Here is a 20,982-nt window from a genome sequence, read left to right as displayed (position 1 = left end):
AACCAAATATTAAAGAGGGGTGTCAATATTAGTGCACATGCTGGTTTTCTGTTTTGTCCTTTGGAATTAAAATATTTAAGTTGAAATGGTAATTGTCTTTGTTAAATTAATTTGGACCTGAAATTGAAAGATTCTGCTGATATAAGTTTTGAACATTTCCATTTATTTCTGAAGATATTCACTCAGCTATGCAAATCATGAAGGGGTGCCAATAATGTTAAGCAGGACTGTATATCCTACTCGGAAGTGGATTCTCTGAAACTTTCTCAAAGATCCTTAAAATTCCCTTCTGAGAAATACGTCATCCACGACAGCAGTTAACTGTTAACAGACATGCTGACAATCTGAAGCGAAGTTACCTGACATTTTCATGCCTGTACATGTACATGGTGTTGAACTGCTGCATCTCCTTCTGACTGGGCTCCTTCTTCATGTCCTTCAGCATCTCGTCTGCGATGTGTTTGGGTAGAATGGAGAGCAAAAGACGCTCCTGTGATGGATAAACAGAAAAAAAACAACCATGAACTATTTTATTTACATTCTACGTGCTCTGTTTTGTTCAAATCTTCCACAATTACAACACTACATGTCATTGTTTTGCAGACAATGCACAGATCTTTTTGTCCTTGTGTCTTGATGACCCCACATCTGTTCGATCCATCCTAAACTGGATTAAAGAGGTGAAACGCTGGATGAATTTTAACTGTCTTCACTTAAATGACAAGATGGTGATTTTTGGACCTCCAACCACATCTGGAGACCTACCATCCCACTTAGAGCTCTTATTATTTGATCCTTAAGCTCATGCCAGGAATTAAGGTGTCATTTTCACTGTCAATTAAAGTTTGACAAACAAATTAAATGTGCAGTAAATATCTCTTTCATAACAACTCAAAAATATTTTTAGCTCAAAATCTTCTTCTCTAACAACATCAAGACGGTTATCACTAGGCCCTGTCACGAGAACAAATTTTTGCTGGATGATTAATTGTCTCAGAAATGATTGCGATAAACACTAATATTGTTTGGAGACCGTTTTAAATTAATGTAATGATAATAACATCATAGTGCAAGTACAATAATAAGTAATAAACTTTCATTTCAAAAGAACACTTAACACTGGAACTGGAATACAAATTAAACAATACAACCAAAGACAAAAACAAAATGGACTCTCAGCCTCTGTTAACAAAAAATGCGCTTGAATAAAACTAAATACATCAAAATACATAAAAAAAACAAAGATCACAAAGATAATCAAACGGTTCAAAGCTCATGGAAGGAGATTACTGCTGCAGAGTGTTTATAAACCACAGAGGGAAGAAATATTAGTCCAATGATGGGCGAATCACAACTAAAGCAAATAAATCAATGAAAGTCAAAATGAATGCTTGAAGTTTAAACATCCTCAGGGCTCATTAGAGGCTGAGCCACCTTCAGCTACCGCTGGAGTTAGCACGCCATCGGAGCAGCCTTCTGAGAGCCACAGCAATAAACAAGGAACGATCAGGTTTAACCCTTACTGGTTAATTGAGCCGAAATTCTGCAGGTGGCTTCAAAAGACCGAATACGGTTAGCATGTTTTGTACTTAGTGAAAATATTAATAAGATGCGTGCTAATTTATCCTTGTTTAACAGTAAAATTATTCTATTAAATGCAGCATTAGATGCTTTGTTTTGTTGTTACATGTAGTGATCCAACATGCAGCCTGTGCCACAAAAAGCACAGTACAGTACAGTATCTCTCTATTTTCAGAGTTCACTGTTGTTATTCATCGGTCTTGACGTGAGACGTGTGTTGGTGCTTTGTTTGCACTTTTTCATTTATGTTAATTTAATTTATTTGCAAATGTGACTTAAATTAGGAATTAAATTAGGTGCTAACGATTCATATTTATTTTAATTGTATTTTTGTTTTAAAAAGTATTTCAAAAGTGCCTTTTTGTAAAACTGTAGTTGTGTAAATATTTGACACTAATATCTTACAATATCACATAATAAATGGCCATATTTTCAACTTTTCTGTCAACTTAAATCATTTTTTTTTTTACTAAATCACAGTCGGCCGGCAATCGGCCACCTACCACCGGGCTTAGCCTCTTTTCTGGGGGAAACCCTGCTGACGCGATAGTTCCCGCCCCTCTTACGCTATGGAAATGAGGGAGGGAGGAGTCAGTGAAGAGCACCAGAGCTGAGCCTTTTGTCATCCAGTGTCATCACTATCCATGTGACATACACCAACAACAGTGCTTAAAGACTGTGTGATGTGGGTCTTTAGTCGAATTTTTTTAATGAAGTTTGAAAGAGTGTTACAAACATTCAGAAGAATAAATTCTAGGTATCTAGACTCATCCGACAGACCTACTACTTTATGCTGTACATTGTCAATAAAGTCCATTTCATAACTGAATACAATATTAATGCACTTTTAATAATGCAGGTTCTCAGCTAATCAAAAAATCAATGTAGTACTAATTAACCTACACAAAAGTGTGACATTTAAAAGAAACTGGTTGCAAAAAGTCCATTACTGCAACGTATAACACCTGTAATTTGAGATAACATAGACTTATGCTAATACTGTTAGCATGTGCCCTCATGGGTAAAATGTGGTCTGTAAGAGCACTACTGCTGTCTGTAAACTGTAGGGGTAAAACTAAAGGTTGCTAAAGCAAAAATTGTAAAAAGGGTATTTAGTAAAGAGCTTAAAGCAGTTTGTTGCATTTTTTTTTTTTTTTAGATTCATACTTTTTTGTGCAAAATTCCATACCATATAGGTATGCTGAAGCATTAAGCTGGACTCCTGAAACACAACCCCACACCATAATCCTCCCTCCACCAAACTTTACACTTGGCTCAATGCAGTCAGACAATAACTGCTCTCCTGGCAACCACCAAACCCAGACTTATCCATGGGATTGTCAGACAGAGAAACATGATTCATCACTCCAGAGAACACGTCTCCACTGCTCTACAGTCCAGTGGTGGAGTGCTTTACATCACTGCATCTGACGCTTTGCTCTTGGTGATGGAAGGTTTGGATGCAGCTGCTTGGCCATGGAAACCCGTCCCATGAAGCTCTCTATGCTCTGTTCTTGAGCTAATCTGAAGGCCACATGAAGTGTGGAGGTCTGTAGCTGTTGACTTTGCAGAACGTTGGTGACCTCTGTGCACTATGAGCCTCAGCATCTGTTGACCCTGCTCTGTGATTTTACGTGGCCTACCACTTTGTGGCCGAGTTGTTTTCATTCCCAATTACTTCCACTGACAGCGGACTGTGGAATGTTTAGTAGAAAGGAAATTTCACAACTTGACTTACACAGGTGGCATCCTGTCACAGAACCACGTTGGAATTCAATGAGCTCCTGAGAGCGACCCATTTTTTCACAAATGTTTGCCGAAGCAGCCTGTATGCCTAGGTGCTTGATTTTATACACCTGTGGCCATGGAAGAAATTGGAACTGAATTCAGTGATCTGGATAAGCGAAGTAATACTTTTGGCAATATAGTGTATCAATGTTTTTTGTTTTTTTTTAAGGTGCAGGAGAGGAGTCCGGAACCAAGAAGGTCCAATGAATGAGAAAAATGACAAAACTAAAGGCCATAAGTGATCAATTCAAAAGTACTTCATATTGTTATAAGGACTAAACTGTGTCACAAAGAACCACATGAAGACAGGAACTGAAAGAAATGACTACAAAACATGTAGAAAATGTTTTTAATGTCCAAAGCATGTACTGGCAATGTGTGAGGCATTCAACACAGATTTGTCTGTCAAAGTGTCCAAAAAAAACCTCAACACCACCACAACAACCATAGAAGAGTTTTATGAGCAGAAAAAATAACTGTGAAGGGCGACCAAAACACAGGATACAGTGTGGCTTGATGAGAACTTCCTTGTTTTGACACAATTCCTACTTTTATTCAACACAAATGACTTTGTTCAAAACAATTTCTGTATTTATGTGGCACTGTAAAGCTTAAGAACTAGTAACAGAATGGCATAAACAATTATATACTGAACTGGGTTTGTCCTGTAACCGGAGGGTTGCCGGTTCAAGCCCCTGCTCTGGCAGTCTCAGTCATTGTGTGCTTGGGCAAGACACATCAGCCGCCTTGCTTACAGGAGGCGCCGTTGGCAGCCTCACTTCTGTCAGCCTGTGGCTACGATGTAGCTTACCGCCACCAGTGGATGAATGGGTGAATGACTGACTGTACTGTGAAGCGCTTTGGTGTCCTTGGACTAGATAAAACGCTGTACAAGTGTAAGCCATGTATACTCAAGATCTGACCCAAGACATTTGGATCAGTTTTTAAAAAACATTATTTATTGGCAATGTGGTTTTTAGACCTGGACATTCAAGGCTGCAGCCTCAAATGATTTCTGTCATAAGGAGAGCTCCCTGCAGGTGTCAAAATACACCTGTAGAATTACTAGACTTGCTAGAATTACAGAAACTAAACAGACAGGGGTTGAGATGGCTTAGAAATGCATAAGTAGAAATGCCATAGGCAACTATGCAACCTTCTTGAGAGAAAAACTGATGCATACAATTTTTGAACATATTTAAAATTCAGTTGACCAGACAAGTAAGGAAATTGTGAAATTGTCAATATGTTTAGAGACGGATGCTTTTCCCCAACTAGTCGCAGCCTAGTGAGATACTGACTTAAGGGTTAAATTATTTTAAAATGTCCACGCTAATACCTTTGTATTATCTTCTGTGAAGTAAAGTACAATTTGTGCCTTAACACTGGGTTTCAGAATTCATCTAGGACTCCTCTTGTAGTTTTTCTGTAGATGTTTCATGGACATCAGAAAGATTCCATAGAACAGATTTAGAGTCAATCAGCTGGTCACTGGGATCAGACAGTTTTCAGCTTGTATGTTTTAACCGGTCACCTCCCGATCAAAACCAGAAAATTTATTTTGGTTATCCCGGTTTGTGAACACACTATTGTTAATCACTAAATTGTGCTAAAAATACTATGGTATCCGTGTAAGAGTTTTTACAGAGGGAAGAAGACTCCGTTTGATGTCTGCAATATCTGTAAGGTGTTTAAAATCAAAATCAGAGGAGCAACAAAATGTGTAAAAAGCTAATGAAATGAAACCGTTTTCTGCAGAGGCCAGTATTCACCTGCCACTTCAAGAAAGGAAATATTTACTTCCAGTTCTGTGTGCGACCTGTCATTTACAACTAGGGGACAAATGTAAAGATAGACTTAATATAATCATGATTTAGAGTCTATCCATCAATGAGTCAAATTTAAAGCCTTCCTTCTAACAAACAAAGCTTCATCTCATATTAAAGCTATAATTGTTCTATATTTTCCTAACAGAGCACTCAGACTGCAGGTATACTCGTTTACTTCTAAATTAGAGGGACAGGGAAGGGTCCGGAAATATGGAGATTAGTGACAGACATAATGTCGAGGTTGATGGCATCGGAAAAAATGTTCTTTAGGGAGAGAAAATGTATTTGCTCGCTGTTGAAAAAAAAAGAAGCAAAAATAGAACCAACATACAAATCTCTTCAGGTTTTTTATACCATACCTAGACCCCCATATATAAACTGTTATCCAATAAGAATGGAGGAAAAATATGATTTTCTGCTGGTGGAGCCCCAGCAGAGTATGTCTGCTGGTCAAGATGACGTGTAAATCCCAGTGAATGTGCACTTTTGATAAAGAATAAAGAGTATTGTATAAAGGGACTACACTGTCCGTCGGTCAGAGAGGCTGTGGTGACTTTGACTAACTCCATTACACACTTAGCTACTATTTCTGACTGTCTTAGCTCATGCTTAGATATGTCTGGTTTTACTTCAGCTGTATAGCGGGCCTGGGATACTTTTAGATAGTTCAGTACCGTTAGTTTTAGTTTTAGCTTAGTTTAGTTCTGTACATTTAGTCATGCTTAGATCTGTTGGTTTAGCTTAGCTTATTTAGACAATTAGTTATCATTGTATCTTGTACCTGTCTGTAATTTTGTTCATTATCATGTTCTGTAACTTTGTCTGTAATTTTGTTCTTGTGTTGTAAAGCACTTTGAGTTGCCTCGTGCTGAAAAGTGCTATATAAATAAATGTACCTACCTACTATCTTACACACCTAACTTAGCAACAAATATGTCTCTAAGGACTACAGAACCACACATGAATGAAAGAGACAGGGCTGCTGGAAGTGGATTTATCGAAACCTGACAGAGAGATGAAACAAATGACTGAGTGTGTTGCCTCTATTATTACAGATAAGACCATCTCAGGAGATCTGTTGCTACGGAAACCAACAGCTACCAGATGCTAATTGATCAGTTGGCAGACCTCATCTCTAAGCAGTCCAGGGTCCTTCATTAGTATTCTGGAAGTTTTGTCCACTTGTAGTCTTTTGAGGCCTCTTGTAGTCTAATCAGCTCTGACTTTACTCTCATAATTATGCCTATCTGCTCACTGCATCTCCATAAGGTGTAATATATGTGCTCCCAAAATAGAAAGGATGTGACACTAGCCTCAGATGTGAGGAGAGGAGAAAAGCTGATTATTGACAGTCAGACTCAGAGAAACAGGCCAACATATGATGGATAATAGATCTGTATGGATTTAAACTGGCTAGGCCCTAAAACAATCCAAAGTGGGTCAGCTGACAGATAACCATCAACCTCTTTAAGGCATGTTTTATAAGATAAATCAACTTCACATTTAAAAGCCTCAAAAAAGCTACAGTTGAAATTCTTGAAAAGACCTGAACAGAAATCTCTTTAGGGTTTGCTTCACCTCAAGTTTTAAAAATAAAAAACAGAACCATAACGATCGTATAACAAAATATGCAAGTATGAGGAAAAGTATTGTGTTCACTTATGTTGCCGTTTAGCATGTTTACCTTCCCGTAACAGGTTTACCTTCCCACTTAGCGCATTGACCTTCCAGTTTAGCATGCTTACCTTCTATTTTAGTGCACTTACCTTTCTCTGTGGCACTTTGCTCTTTGTTTACCTTCCAGTTTGGCATTGTTATCTTCCCATTTAGCATGTTTACATCCTATTTTAGCATGTCAGAAACTATTTTCATATCTCAGAGGTGTGAAATGAACAAACTGGTATACTTAGGGCCCTACAAACTATGTTTTGTTGTTCTAAATTTCACATTTTTATGATGTAACTACAAAGTGTTGCCAAAATGATCTCGCTTATTGTAAACACACTTAAAATGTTAATACTTGGAATGTTAAGAAAAATTTAGATTTATTAGCCAAAGTCCCATTAAAAATATTCAGATATACCACATTAGATTGTAAATTCCAATTATAAAGTTCAATTTGTGATTCCATCTGCTCAGAGCCTCACATTACCATGAAAACAACATTCAATAATAATAATAATAATATGTGTAGTCTACTTAGTCAATTTTAGCTGCAAGATCTTGTTCACATTGTTGGCAGTGGATTTATTGACTCAATTAGAAAGTTTATTAGTTTAAGGATTTTTCAGTCAGTTTTTGACATCAGTGTGATTCTGCAGGACTGAAACAGTTTGTCGTAAACCTGAGACAAATGAGCTGAAAGCTGAACTATCAGGTTTGGAGTGATGGAACCCAGTATGCATGCGGACACGAGGAGCTCAAATTAAAACTGATTTACTAACAAAGTAAAACAAAAAGCTGATGGGGCAGCAAACAAAGGGCTTACTTTACTAAGTGATGACAGGGAAAATGACGAAGGAGACACAAGGAGAACCAGATAAAGCATGATAGCAACAATGAACCACTAACGAGAAGACTGACAAGACTGAATACAATGGTAGCTGATGAGGAAGTGGAAACAGGTGAGTGATTAAAAACTAGGGACAGGTGCAGATGGGAGTGGAAGGTTGACAAAGGAAAACAGGTTAGTTCTGTTCTCAACAACACTTTTGAGCTCTACTTATTATACTACATGTTTGCTTAAACTTTGAAATAAACTCTTAGAGAAAACACTGTGTTATCCAAATCTTCCAGGAGTCACTGCACAGCAACTGAAAGTGTTCCGCTGAAATTTAGAGAAAACTAAGTTGTAATCAACATTACAGGCAGCAGAGACTGCAGAGGAACATCATCATCATCATCAACATCCAAACCACTGAATGTTCTGTTAAGCTAAAACATTTTGATGTTTTTTTGTTGAAATTTGTCCATTTTCACGAAATGTTGGCTATTTCCCCCAAGTATTACTAAATAATACTCTTTTTAGGAAAAAAGGTGGAAACATTGAGAGGGAAAAAAAACAACAAAAACAGATTTCATACAGTCCTACAATTTACTGGAATGCTCTATATTGCTAATTTGTTATGGTATGTGTGTTTATCATTTTATCCAGTAGTCTACAATTGAATGAATTTTTTGCCAGTTATTTTAAGTGAGAGTTGAATAAAAAGGAAAATTTCACGTTCACAGCAATTCACTTTTCTTTAAGTTCAGTAAATACAATGTTTCCAAACTCCATGAATAATTGTGATTCTATGGAAGCAGGTTTCCTCTGCAACTGTATGTGAAAAAGTTCCTTCAAATGGTGTGACAGAATGACCTCTGACCTGTTGCTGGCTCTGCTCTTCCAGGTTAAGTTTAACCTCCAACGACTGTCTTGCCTCCAGAAAAGCCTTCCGATGCTTCCGGTCAGCCATGTAGTACGACATGACACCCACAGTGATGGCACAAATGTAGATCACTAGGTTGGCCAACAGCTTGAAAAACAAAACAAAAAAAATACACAAGTTAGAATTAAGATGATTTATTTATAGGCATGTAATAATAATAATAATTAAAAAACACACAGATGTTGGCTCTGGAGCCCAACTCCTGGAGAGGGGCTGTACTCCCAGCTATTTCAGAGCTGCCGAGGAGGAGAGGTGTCAGCTGGGTGTGGAGGCCCTCAATGCTTAACCCATCAGTCCCTAGGCCTGTTTTTGATGAATATGCTTGAAAACAACATGCCCCCGGTAAAGGGTCCGCTCATGATGTAGGGGCTAAAGATGGTCCCTCACTAGGCTGAAAGTAGTTGGCAAACAGTATTCATTAGTCTTCCGAATGTCTCCTCAATGTCAACTCCCTGGAATGAGTCACAGAGGCGATTAGCCCTGTCACCTGAGTTTTGAACATTTTCAAAACATTTGCGAGACAACCTTTTTCTTAAAGTAGTCACAGAGCTATCATGGATGTCTTCAACCCCTCTCAAACTCATCTCGACCAGTGTTTTGACACCTGTGAAGCCAACCTAATCACATTTTTGTCTATAATTAAATACTTGATTATAAAACATTTTTGTAGATTATCTTGTGTGAGTTACAACTCTTAAAGATCAAAAAACTTTCACATTTCATCTGTTTTTTCACAAACACTGTAGCCAGGCTGAGCAAGAAAAAAGAAACCTTCCATCTAGCCCTATTTGTTCCACATGGGAGGTTCTGCTTTCACTTCCATCTTAGGCCCTCTACCAGAGGCCTTGGAGCTTGAGGGTTCTATGCAGTATCTTAGCTGTTCCTAGGTCTGCACTCTTCTGAACAGAGATCTCTGAGGTTGTTCCTGGGATCTGTTGGAGTCACGGCACCGAGTTCGATGACCACTGGCACCACTGGGGCCTTGACTCTCCACAACTTCTCTAGGGTTCCCCAGAAAAGAGGCTAAGCCCGGTGTTAGGCGGCCATTTGCCGGCCAATCATCAGCCGACTGTGATTTAGTAAAAAAAAAAAAAAAATGATTAACGTTGACAGGAAAGTTGAAAATATGGCTATTTATTGTGTGATATTGTAAGATATTTGTGTCAAATATTTGCATAACTACAGTTTAAAAAAAAGGCACTTTTGAAATACTTTTTTAAATAAAAATACAATTAAAATAAATACAAATTGTTAGCACCTAATTTGAATCCTAATTTAAGTCACATTTGCAAATAAATTAAATTAACATAAATGAAAAAGTGCAAACAAAGCACCAACACACGTCTCTCATCAAGACCAATGAATAACAACAGAGAACTCTGACAAACAGACAGATACTGTACTGTACTGTGCTTTTTGTGGCACAGGCTGCATGTTGGATCACTACATGTAACAACAAAACAAAGCATCTAATGCTGAATTTAATAGCATCATTTTACTGTTAAACAAGGATAAATTAGCACGCATCTTATTAATATTTTCACTAAGTACCAAACATGTATTTGGTCTTGTAAAGCCACCCGTTGGATTTCGGCTCAACTAACCATTTTTGGTTGAACCCGCTCGTTCCATATTTATTGCTGCGGCTCCTACAACATGCTAACTCCAGGTAGCAGGAGGCGGCTCGGCCTCAGGGCTCTTTATAGTCGTGCAGAGCTCCGCGAACAGCGCGTGGACCTGAGCGAGGGGTGGAGGCGGTAATACTTGGTGCTTACGTGGTGCAGTATTCTCCGAAAAGACAGGGGCCGTACGCTACAAAACCAGTGGAAATACGGTAAAAAAAGAGAGCAGATTTTCTGGCTGTGATAAAGAGAGGTTGTTTAAACCTAAAGCATTCAGTTTGTCTGTCATTGATTTATTTGCTTACTTGCTTTAGTTGTGATTCGCCCATCATAGGACCAATATTTCTTCCCTCTGTGGTCTATAAACACTCTGCAGCAGTAATCTCCTTCCATGAGCTTTGAACAGTTTGATTATCTTTGTGATCTCTCACAGAGGGACCATATAAATGCTCCGCTAGAGCACCAAAATCGTCAATTCTGAATGAAGCGCGGCGCGCGCGGTCCGTGCCAAGTTACAAAAACTGGGAGATGCACGACCACGGGGCGGGGACAGCGCGATTGCGTCACCGTTGACGCGTGCACCCCTGCGAGGTGATCAACACGTCAAGTAGATGTGGGTGGAAAAAAAATGTGTATAAGAAATGACGTATTTTACAATAAACAAGCAGAGCTTAGCCTGACGGTGGGGGGAGGGAAAGCCTGGCGGCTCGCCAGACTTATAATACGCTGGGAGGAAACCCTGCTTCTATATTTCCTTTTGCAGCCCAAGGTATTTCTTGAGCTTTTTGTGTTCCTTCTTCCTGATGTTACAGTCACTTAGGATTGCCACATTTATCACCACTGTTTTCTTATGCATCTTGTCGACCACCACAATGTCCGGTTGGTTAGCCATCACCTGTTTGTCAGTCTGAATCTGGAAGTCCCACAGTATCTTACCCCTGTCATTCTCCATCACTTTAGGTGGACTCTCCCACTTTGACTGTGGGACTTCCAGTCCATACTCAGTACAGATCCTGTACACTATTCCAGCCACTTGGTTATGGGGTTCCATGTATGCTTTGCCTGCCCTCATCTTAAATCCTGCTACTATGTGCTGGACTGGCTCAGGGGTATCTTTGCACAGCCTGCATCTTGGGTCCTGCCTGGTATGATAGACCCTGGTCTCTATTGCTCTTGTGCTGCCATGATTAGTGCCTCTGTCAGTCCTTCAGTCAAGCCCTCTCTAGCCACTGGTAGGATTTGTTGATATAAGCCACTTCTTCAAATTGCCGGTTGTACATGCTGTGCAGGAGCTTATCTTTCCATGATGGTTCCTCTTTCTCCTCTTCCACATTGGGTTTCTGCTGCCTGAGACATTCACTTAGCACATCATCAAATAATATACTATTAATATATATATACATATACACACACATGTTATGTCTCTCTATCTTTGCAGGGACTTTCCATTGACTTCCATTCATTTCTACACCCTAACTACAGCCTAACCCTGACCCTTACCCTAACCCTAACCATTACCAGTACATACCTAACCCTAAACCAAAGCTAAACTCAATTCACACCTTAGTCCTAAACCTAACCCCTAACCCAAAAACATCATTTCTCCTCATGGGGACCAGGCTTTGGTCCCCACATAGAGCAGTTGGTCCTCACAAGGTAGTACATGTTAGGAAAATTGTCCCCACAATGTATCAAATACATGGCCACCCCCCCACACACACACTTGTGTTTGTGAATCTAGTTTCATATTTAAATAAGTCATGATTTCTGTTTAAAGGATAAAAAAAATGAATAGTTAAAATCATAAATGACATTGTCGGGATCCAAACCCCAGTTTCTTGCATAAAAAGCATATTCCAATTTCCATTACACCAACCAGGCTTTTTCTGTCAATGCAACAATTCCGACTACCTCAGAAAATTTTAGTCAAGTGTATCTAAAACTGACTCAGGCATAGCCACTTTCGAGTATGCCTATGTTACTCATTTCAATATGACAAGTTCAAACACCCTTCACTTCCTGTTTTCAAGAGAAAAACTTTGCTTATTTAATCTAAAATACTCTGTCTTTGGGAAGTTGTGCGTCTCTGCTTATTGGGGGTGATTTATCAGAAAACAAAAAAGTCCTATTAACAGAAACATCAGTAGAAAGTTGTTTAAAACCACTGTGCCACTATGTATAACTTGTTTAGTTATTGTAAAAGATGTGGAGTAAGAAGGGTTTACCTGTTTAGGTTTTGTGATTCTAACACACAACTCCACACTCTGGGTCAAATGACCTCTCTCTCTCTGGCAGTTCAATGTTTTGTGCAAAGACACACATTTTAAACTCAAAAACTGGCCTAAACCTTATTTTGATTTTGACCAAGATGGGAAAGTTAAAAAAACTGAATTATTTAGAAACAGTCTGTTTTCTTGTGACTCATACGGTGCTTAAATGGTATTTCTAGCTAAAAGCATGTTGAAGTAGTAGGTGTTCAAAGAGCAGAATGTTTTAAGACTGAAAGAATTCTTCATTGTTTCCTTTGGAATTTTTTTTCTTGGTGTCATTTTTGGCAAGTCACACTAGTAAAAAAAATAACATACATTTTGCAGCTGAGCGGCTTGTTTTGATGTATATTTAGTGTAAATGCACTCTTCCATTCGGGCCAGATTAAAGTGAAGCTATAAAGAAACCTGTTTGGAGGTGGAGAGTAATGTGTGCCTCTCCATGCATTTCTGTGGGAGGCAACAACGAATAAAGAGGTTAAACCTGTTTCCCTTTTGTGCAGAGCTGATGTAGTCGGTAATTATACATAACAGGACAACACAATAAAACAAACAGGACAAGTTTACAGATCTAAAAATAAAACAAAAACTTGTGGAACCAAAAGAGTAGACGTGCTAGAGAAAATACTATGTTCACAGAGATTGTTAGATCAGCCTAATAAGAGTCATCAAAAGATGGAAAAGAAAAAGGATTTCATTGCATAATCTCTAGCTGTGGATGACAGCAGCAACATATCTGACACCGCTCAGCGGTCAATATTCATTCACAGTTTGGACTCTGGTTCATGCGTCAGAGAGGATTTGGGGGAATTAAATCAATGCATGGCCCTTCCACAGGCAGAGATATGTGATGAAGTACAATAAAATGAAGCTGCAATGGAAAAGAACTGGTCTGATGACAGATGAAGCTCCCGTGCTGTGCAGTGAAAATAGTGGCTTAATAAGCAGTTGCAGGGAGAGAAACTGGTTTAGGACAGTTTGTGTCATAAACCAGGTTGTGGTAAGGCCTTGGAAGTAGAGCTTAACACCGTAACGATGGGCCAGTCATAAATCATTGCCAGTTCAAGCCTTTCAATACACAGCTGAATTTGGAAAATAGTGAAGTGTCCTCTCAGACTAAGGTCTGATCGCTTAGTCTGGAAAACACTGTCGATTTAAGAAGAAACAAGGAAGCCCCACAGTTCCAGGTTAATCCATACTTTACAGCTTTGGTCACCAAGTATCCATATATTTTCTGCTTATGGGAAGAAGCCATTTGCTACATGTCTTTTTGTACCCACTGCTGGCCACTTCGTAGCCACTTTAGCCTATTTCTGTTTTGCTTTTTCTCTGTGATATGGGGGTCTCTGCAGTTTCTGACGTATCTACTCCCTCTTTTTAAAGACGCATCTCCTACTTCTTATATATGACCCGACACATCAAACCGAGGATTAAGTCGCAATGTAATGTAATGAGCCAGCTAAAATTTGATTTTTGAAATTTTTCAAAATATGGTGAATAAATACCTTTATCTTATCTTTTTCGTTCAGGGTGCCCTGAGGGACATATCCAACATATAACCATAAAGAATGCTTGAAGCACTTTTCTGAGCAGCACCAACAACTAACGAGATGACTTTGAGCAGAAGAGCCAAAAAAATTTCACTACTTTCTCTGCACGCTGGCAAAGTTTCTACAAGACCAGCCAGGAAAAAAAGAAACCCAAATATGGTTTGTGGTTTTCTGTTTCAAATGACGTCAAGAAATCCTCATGAGAACATGTTAAAAAAATGTTAAAAATAATAATACTAATAAAAAAAAGATATTTCAGGGGTAACAAACTCCCGCTGTTCCGGCACACCGATTAGCCAGATGTGATCACGTGTTAATGGAGGCGTTCATCTTGACAAAAACAAGCCTTTGATTTAGCAATGAAAGAATAAAAGATTAGTAAACTTTTTGGCCGTTTTAAAAAGATAAATTTGTTAGTTTAATGGATACTCAGTTACCCTATTATTGTTTAATGATGGTTTGACCATGTTGTATGCAGTAATTATAGATGAATCGACCGCAAAAGCACTGACCAAACTAGTATAGTGTAATTTACGTGGCCTGCTACAGTTTACTCTCAATTATTTTGATGATGAATGCACTGTGGATTCGGATGAGACAGATGGCTATGAGGAAGGGGATGACCAGGAGGTTGTTGTGTTGCCAGATGCCCCTGAATTGGTTGACCCAGTCAATGAGCTTGACCGGTTGGAGGAAGTAAGTAGTGTTGATGATGCTGCCAGTAACTCTGGAACTGACAACAATGGGGAGGACAACAAGCCAAATGTTTTGATTTATGAGGCTAAACTCGTGCTGAATCCAGTGGCAGACACTGCTGTATGTTGAGATTCTGAAAATGAATGTGAACAAATTTGGACCTTTAACTATTGTTTCGGACTCAAAGCAGGTCTATGCCTAAAGCGGTCTGATGAGGATTAAATCAAAACGGTGCAGTTGTACATTCAGGCATTGACAGTATCAGAAAAAGAAAAAGGTTCATTATGGGAAAAGGTTAGCTGCACTCTGAACTTGTTGAAGTACACGGAAAACAGAAAAAGAGAAAGTTGAAAGAACACATTGGTGCCGTTCATTCCTAATCAGTAGGAAGGTCATCTGCAGAAAGCCATTAACGTTTTTGCAATGAGGCTGCAAGTTCGAGCCCAGGTCACAGCAGGAAGGGCATTCCAGCATGAAACAATTGCAAATAAAGAAATCTTTTGTGCGAGTTTACTCACTGTGGTGACCCTTAAAGAAGGGAACAGCCAAAAGAACAACAACATTGGTGAGTCCACATTTTATTCTTATCTTTAGCGAGCTCTCATGAATGTCTTGTATTGTTTTCTTTGGTATCATGGCAGGCAATCAGATGTGGGAACTTTTTTCCAGTTTTCAATCATTCATTCTTATTTGCTTGATGAACATCCCAAAAACCTGACTACACTACATTAGTTCAATAGTTTGAAACTCACACTGCAGATAAATATGACCCAATTCTTTTTTTTTTGCCCTTATGTGACATACACTGCCTGGCCAAAAAAAAATAAATAAATAAAACGGTTCCACACTATATTGCTGGATAATGCATTCGCAGTGACATTGTTTCAATAAGCTTCTGCAATGTCACAAGACTTATTTCCATCCAGTGTTGCATTCATTTTTCACCAAGATCTTGCATTGATGATGGCAGTCTGACCGCTGCACAAAGCCTTCTCCAGCACATCCCAAAGGTTCTCACTGGGGTTAAGGTCTGGACTCTGTGGTGGCCAATCCATGTGTGAAAATGATGTCTCTCGCTCCCTGATCCACTCTTTCACAAGTCGAGCCCGATGAATCCTGGCATTGTCATCTTGGAATATGCCCGTGCCATCAGGGAAGAAAAAAATCCATTGATGGAATAACCTGGTCATTCAGTGTATTCAGATAGTCAGCTGACCTCATTCTTTGAGCACATTCTGTTGCTGAACCTGGACCTGACCAACTGCAGCAACCCCAGATCATAGCACTGCCCCCACAGGATTGTACAGTAGGCACTAGGCATGATGGGTGAAACACTTCACCTGCCTCTCTTCTTACCCTGATACACCCATCACTCTGGAACAGGGTAAATCTGGACTTATCAGACCACATGACGTTCCATTGCTCCAGAGTCCAATCTTTATGCTCCCTAGCAAATTGAAGCCTGTTTTTCCAGTTAGCCTCACTGATTAGTGGTTTTTCTTAAGGCTACACAACTGTTCAGTCCCAGTCCCTTAAGGTCCTTTCTCATTGTGCATGTGGAAATGCTCTTACTTTCACTATTAAACGTAGCCCAGAGTTCTACTGTTGTTTTTCTTTGATTTGATTTCACCAAACGTTTAAGTGATCATCAATTATGATCATTCATGATTTTTTTACGGCCACATTTCTTCCTCGAAGACGATAGGTCCCCACTATCCTTCCAGTTTTTAGTAATGCGTTGGACAGTCCTTAACCCAGTTTTAGTAGTTTCTGCAATCTCCTTGGATGTTTTCTCTGCTTTATGCATGTCAATGATTTGACCCTTCTCAAACAGACTGACATATTTCCCATGACCACGGGATGTCTTTCGACATGGTTGTTTAGGAAATGAGAAGCAACTCATTGCACCAGTAGGGGTTAAATAACTTGTTGCCAGCTATAATATAATCATTCATGCAGTAATTATCCAATAGGAGGCTCATACCTGTTTGCTTAGTTAAATCCAGGTGGCGACTTTTTTTTTGGCTAGGCAGCGTATATTGGATTTGCATTACGTGACAAATCCAATTTTTTCATATCCGACAAAGGTCTTTTCCATATGTCATACTGTTTTCGAAGCAAACGCAGTGTGAACATTTCATGTCACATTTCATCCAACTTTTTCGTCGGATGAAAGAATGGAGCTCCCTCAAGTCAAAGTCCCACCACTCTTGGCTCTGACTTTGCATCCACACATACCTCTGCACAAAGATGGCAGCCACAGCTCCAAGAAAGGTCATCGTTAACATTCTTTTTCTTCTCAGTCTTCTTTATTGTTTACCATTTGGATGTACAATTGGCCCCAATTGGACAGCAGCTTCAAAATTAATAAATGCATGCATACACTCACAGTGTCCATATTTACTTCTGTAAAAAACAGCTTCTTCTGTGCATGTAGGGCATTTTCAGGATCTGGAGACTGTTCACACCGGAGTCTGACATTTAAAATGTAATGTGAACAACCACGCAAAAAATAAATAAATAAAAAAAAATTGTATTTGAGCCAAGAGTTGGAACTGAGCATTAAGACCTGAAGTGTGAACATAGCTTAAGACTTCAGGGGTTATCATGTCCATAATTGTTCAAATCTTCTTTTTTACTAAGTGTGTGTTTTCCTACTTGCAGCATAGGCAACAACAAGCTTGCAAAATCATTGACGATTTTACGCTAGACAGACAGGGTAGCGGTAAGACAAAGTCTCAGGGTACCATCCTACGAAGATATAAAGAGAATGGGGGCTTCATCTCAACCTTTGCAGAAACTCAGGCAATCATTCTACCAGGCTGTGTTTCAGGGTTCAAATGGGATGACAATCATCTGCTGCCATACCATGAGAGTGGTGAGTAATAAAACATGTCTTCTCAAGGAAGGTTAGATGATTAGAATGGTCTCTGGTTAACCAGGACAGCATACCTGTAGTTTTACTTTTTGAGTTTTAAGCCAATTTTTGGCAATTTCAAATAGTTACACACCAAGTTGTTTAGCCAGATTTTTTTTTACTGCATTAGTTAAAATACATATCTTGGGATAAACCAAACTATTAACTTATATGATTTAAACCAGCGGTCCCCAACCTTTTTAGCTTCACGGACCAGTTCATTATCAGACAGTATTTTCACGGACCGGCCTTTTAAGGTGGGGAGGACAAATACAACGAAATAAAATGATACAACCAGCATGAAAACGGGGGTATTTTTTTAAACATAATAAACGCAAATCCAACATGTACTCGCAGCTTTGTTAGTTGTCCTGGTATTGCAATATCAGCATGACTAACACCCTGTCCTCCCCCTAATGTTCTCTGGTTAATATGGTAATGTTCAAACATGCCCTTTAAAATAAGATACACCACAAATATAAAGTGCACAAAGAATACAACCCACCATAACAATGAATCAGTGGAGCCCTGTGCCTGTTTCTCAGTAACGAGACGGTCCCATCCAGGGCTTCCAGAGATGTTTGTTTTTTACTCATTTTGCTGCTTGTGGGTTTGTTTTTAGCGGTAACGGATCACGTGACCTAGATAAGCGTTTTTACATGCATCAAGAGTGAGTCATAGACGGATGTAGTGGAGAGAATACAGTCATTTTTCAAAATAAATGTTGTTCAGAGTCCAAAAATTAAAAAAACGGAAATACTGTAAGTTAATTATTCTTTCTGTGCGGCCTGGTACCGGCCCATGGCCCAGGGGTTGGAGACCTCTGATTTAGACAATAAAAATTATATTAGTATGTATGCAAAATTATAAACTACAACTTATTTAGCCATAATATCCACTTCTAAATCCCTTGCTCCTATCTGCCTCTCCCTGACCAGCGTTGTTCTTTGAGCCAGTGGCTGGTTAGAAACTAAAGCTGGTTTTCGATTGTCCAGACTCACCACGACTTGATTCGCCCTAATTTGATTCTATTCGAGTGCACACTGTCTCAGTGGGTTTCAATGTGACTGAGTGCCACCTCAGTGTGGACAGGTTGTCACAAAACAGCTGCCCAATACTTCGCAAACACAACATAGGAATGGAGGACATTGGGATGATGGAATAGCTGCTGCTCGGTCTGTGGCTTTTCGCCAGATTCGAGGCAAGAAGCTGCAGGCTAAAAGGTGAAACATTCTGGAAAAGTACAGGAGAGTTTGTGAAGCCAGAGAGCTGCATCAAACCAAAGAGGAGAGGATACAAATTAGCATATGAGAGTAATTTAACACTAGCTTGCTACAGTAGGTCCTGTGTGCAACACTGTGAAAGCTGAGTTATTGGTATTATGTATTAACATACGTATGCTGTGTGTGTGTCCTCTCCAACTGGAAATGTTCTTCTATATAATATTTTTATGAGTACAAGTTCTCTAAGGGTTGGTAAATATATGTTTCTTTAAGTTAAGTAATCATTATTATATTTTGTTAAATAAAACACATATTGACCAAATTAAAAACAGGTGTCGTAAATCGGCCATCGGCTGCCATGATTTTCAAAAACTGGCGGGAAAAGAGAATGGATAGATGGATGGATGAATATACACCGTAAATTATATTCATTTTAAAATTTTCCATAGTGTGCACGACTAGACTTATAACATTATTCACAACAGTATTAACACTCAGCTCAGTTTTAATGCTAAATGCCCTTTCACACATGCACTCTATCTCCTATTGTTCATCCCACAGATTGAGATTAGGCACAGGCCATTTACCAGTTCCAAGGTATACTATGGTGTTACAAAGTCACAGTGTCAAAACCACATTTTCTTCTAATCAAACCAATCCTACAGTTTAAATGTCTAATGAGATACCAGCGATAAAACTTTTATTGTATGTCTGATTGTTTTATTTTCCCTCTTTGCGGTCACATGGAGCACAGAGAAGCATTCCCAATATACCTGTTGCTCCAAACGGTCAACCAGTTGGGAGAGAGGTATTCCCGTCAGTTGGTTGGTTGCATATTTTATTTGACATATAATACAGTCATTCATCTATCCATTTCACCAGTCCATCACATCACTCACACTCCCACCTGGCACAATTTAGAATCTCTAATTAACCTATTGTGCACGTTTTGGACTTTTGGAGAAAACCAGAGTACATGGGGAAAAAAAAAACAGCATTCAACAAGGTTCCTCCACACAGAAAGACTCCAGCCAGACAGGAGTCAAACCTGCTTGTTTTACTTGATGTGATTTAATGAAATTAGTAGTTAGTAGTAGTAATAGTAGTTGTAGTAGTAGTAGTTTATCAACTTGATAAGTCAAGCCAGGATTTCTGACTCTAGATATGTGTGCTTTAATGTAAAACAGGTGAAGCTACATCAGAGAACCAATTTTAGTCACAAACATGTAAGAAAAGCCAGATAAGAAAAAAAAAGAAAAACTTTGACCACTTGAATGAATACATCATTAAAGCACAAAAAAAACATGTTATTTTATTTCATTGAATTAATGTGCTGCAGGTGTTGCCTTTTATTGAGACATGAAAGTTTGAATTTTATTCTGTTTTTTATGTAAATTTAATTTAAAACTTTATGCACTAAATGAAGAACAAAGATACGAGCAGTTCAGTCCAGTGAGTGGGCTTATTTTAAAGCTGAATCAGCATTCACACAGTTTTGCTGCAGGTGTGCCATTTTATACCTACATCAAAATCTTCACCTTTATCTGGGAGATGGGTGCTATGACTTTGGGATTTTTGGGACTTTTTGCTTTTCAAAAACTAAATCTTTATTTACAAATATTGCCCATTAAAATACATTAAAAGCACTTCAATCCTTCAAACGTATTGTTCTTTTTGAATAGAATAAAACAGACTAATCCCTTTTGAGTCTGTGCGTGGAGAAATTTCATTGTATCAGCAAGTGTTCGGTAAACAGAAGCACACAGGATACGCAATGAAAATACAAGTTTCACACGTTAAAACGATACCAACAAAAAATAAAATGAAAAAACTTTACAAATATACAACAGTACAGAAATCTGCTTCAGTACACTTAGTCTGCTTTTGTCTTCTTAGGCTAATGTTACTACTACCTTTAGCTAGCCTTTTGAGTCTTTGAGCTAGCCTTTTGACTCTTTGAGCTACCCTTTGACTCTTTGAGCTAGCCTTTTGACTTTTTGAGCTAGCCTTTTGACTCTTTGAGCTAGCCTTTTGACTCTTTGAGCTAGCCTTTTGACTCTTTGAGCTACCCTTTGACT

The 20,982-nt window shown here is 38.8% G+C and overlaps 1 protein-coding gene across 2 annotated transcripts in view; it reads right to left on the bottom strand.

Annotated features, from left to right (window-relative positions):
* adcy3a (adenylate cyclase 3a) overlaps positions 1 to 20,982 on the bottom strand; it is a 64,001-nt gene that overhangs the window by 35,777 nt on the left and 7,242 nt on the right. For both annotated transcript variants that reach the window (XM_017436095.3, XM_025010552.2), the window contains exons 3-4: positions 8,567 to 8,716; positions 360 to 490 (exon numbers count right to left, since the gene is read on the bottom strand). In XM_017436095.3, coding sequence (XP_017291584.1) covers positions 360 to 490; positions 8,567 to 8,716 — 281 coding nt within the window. The remainder of the gene's footprint in view (positions 1 to 359; positions 491 to 8,566; positions 8,717 to 20,982) is intronic.

Source organism: Kryptolebias marmoratus, linkage group LG16, assembly GCF_001649575.2.
Source record: "Kryptolebias marmoratus isolate JLee-2015 linkage group LG16, ASM164957v2, whole genome shotgun sequence".
Taxonomy (NCBI): Eukaryota; Metazoa; Chordata; class Actinopteri; order Cyprinodontiformes; family Rivulidae; genus Kryptolebias; species Kryptolebias marmoratus.
Note: the sequence above shows the minus strand (reverse complement) of the source record. Positions and strands in the feature narration are given on the sequence as shown.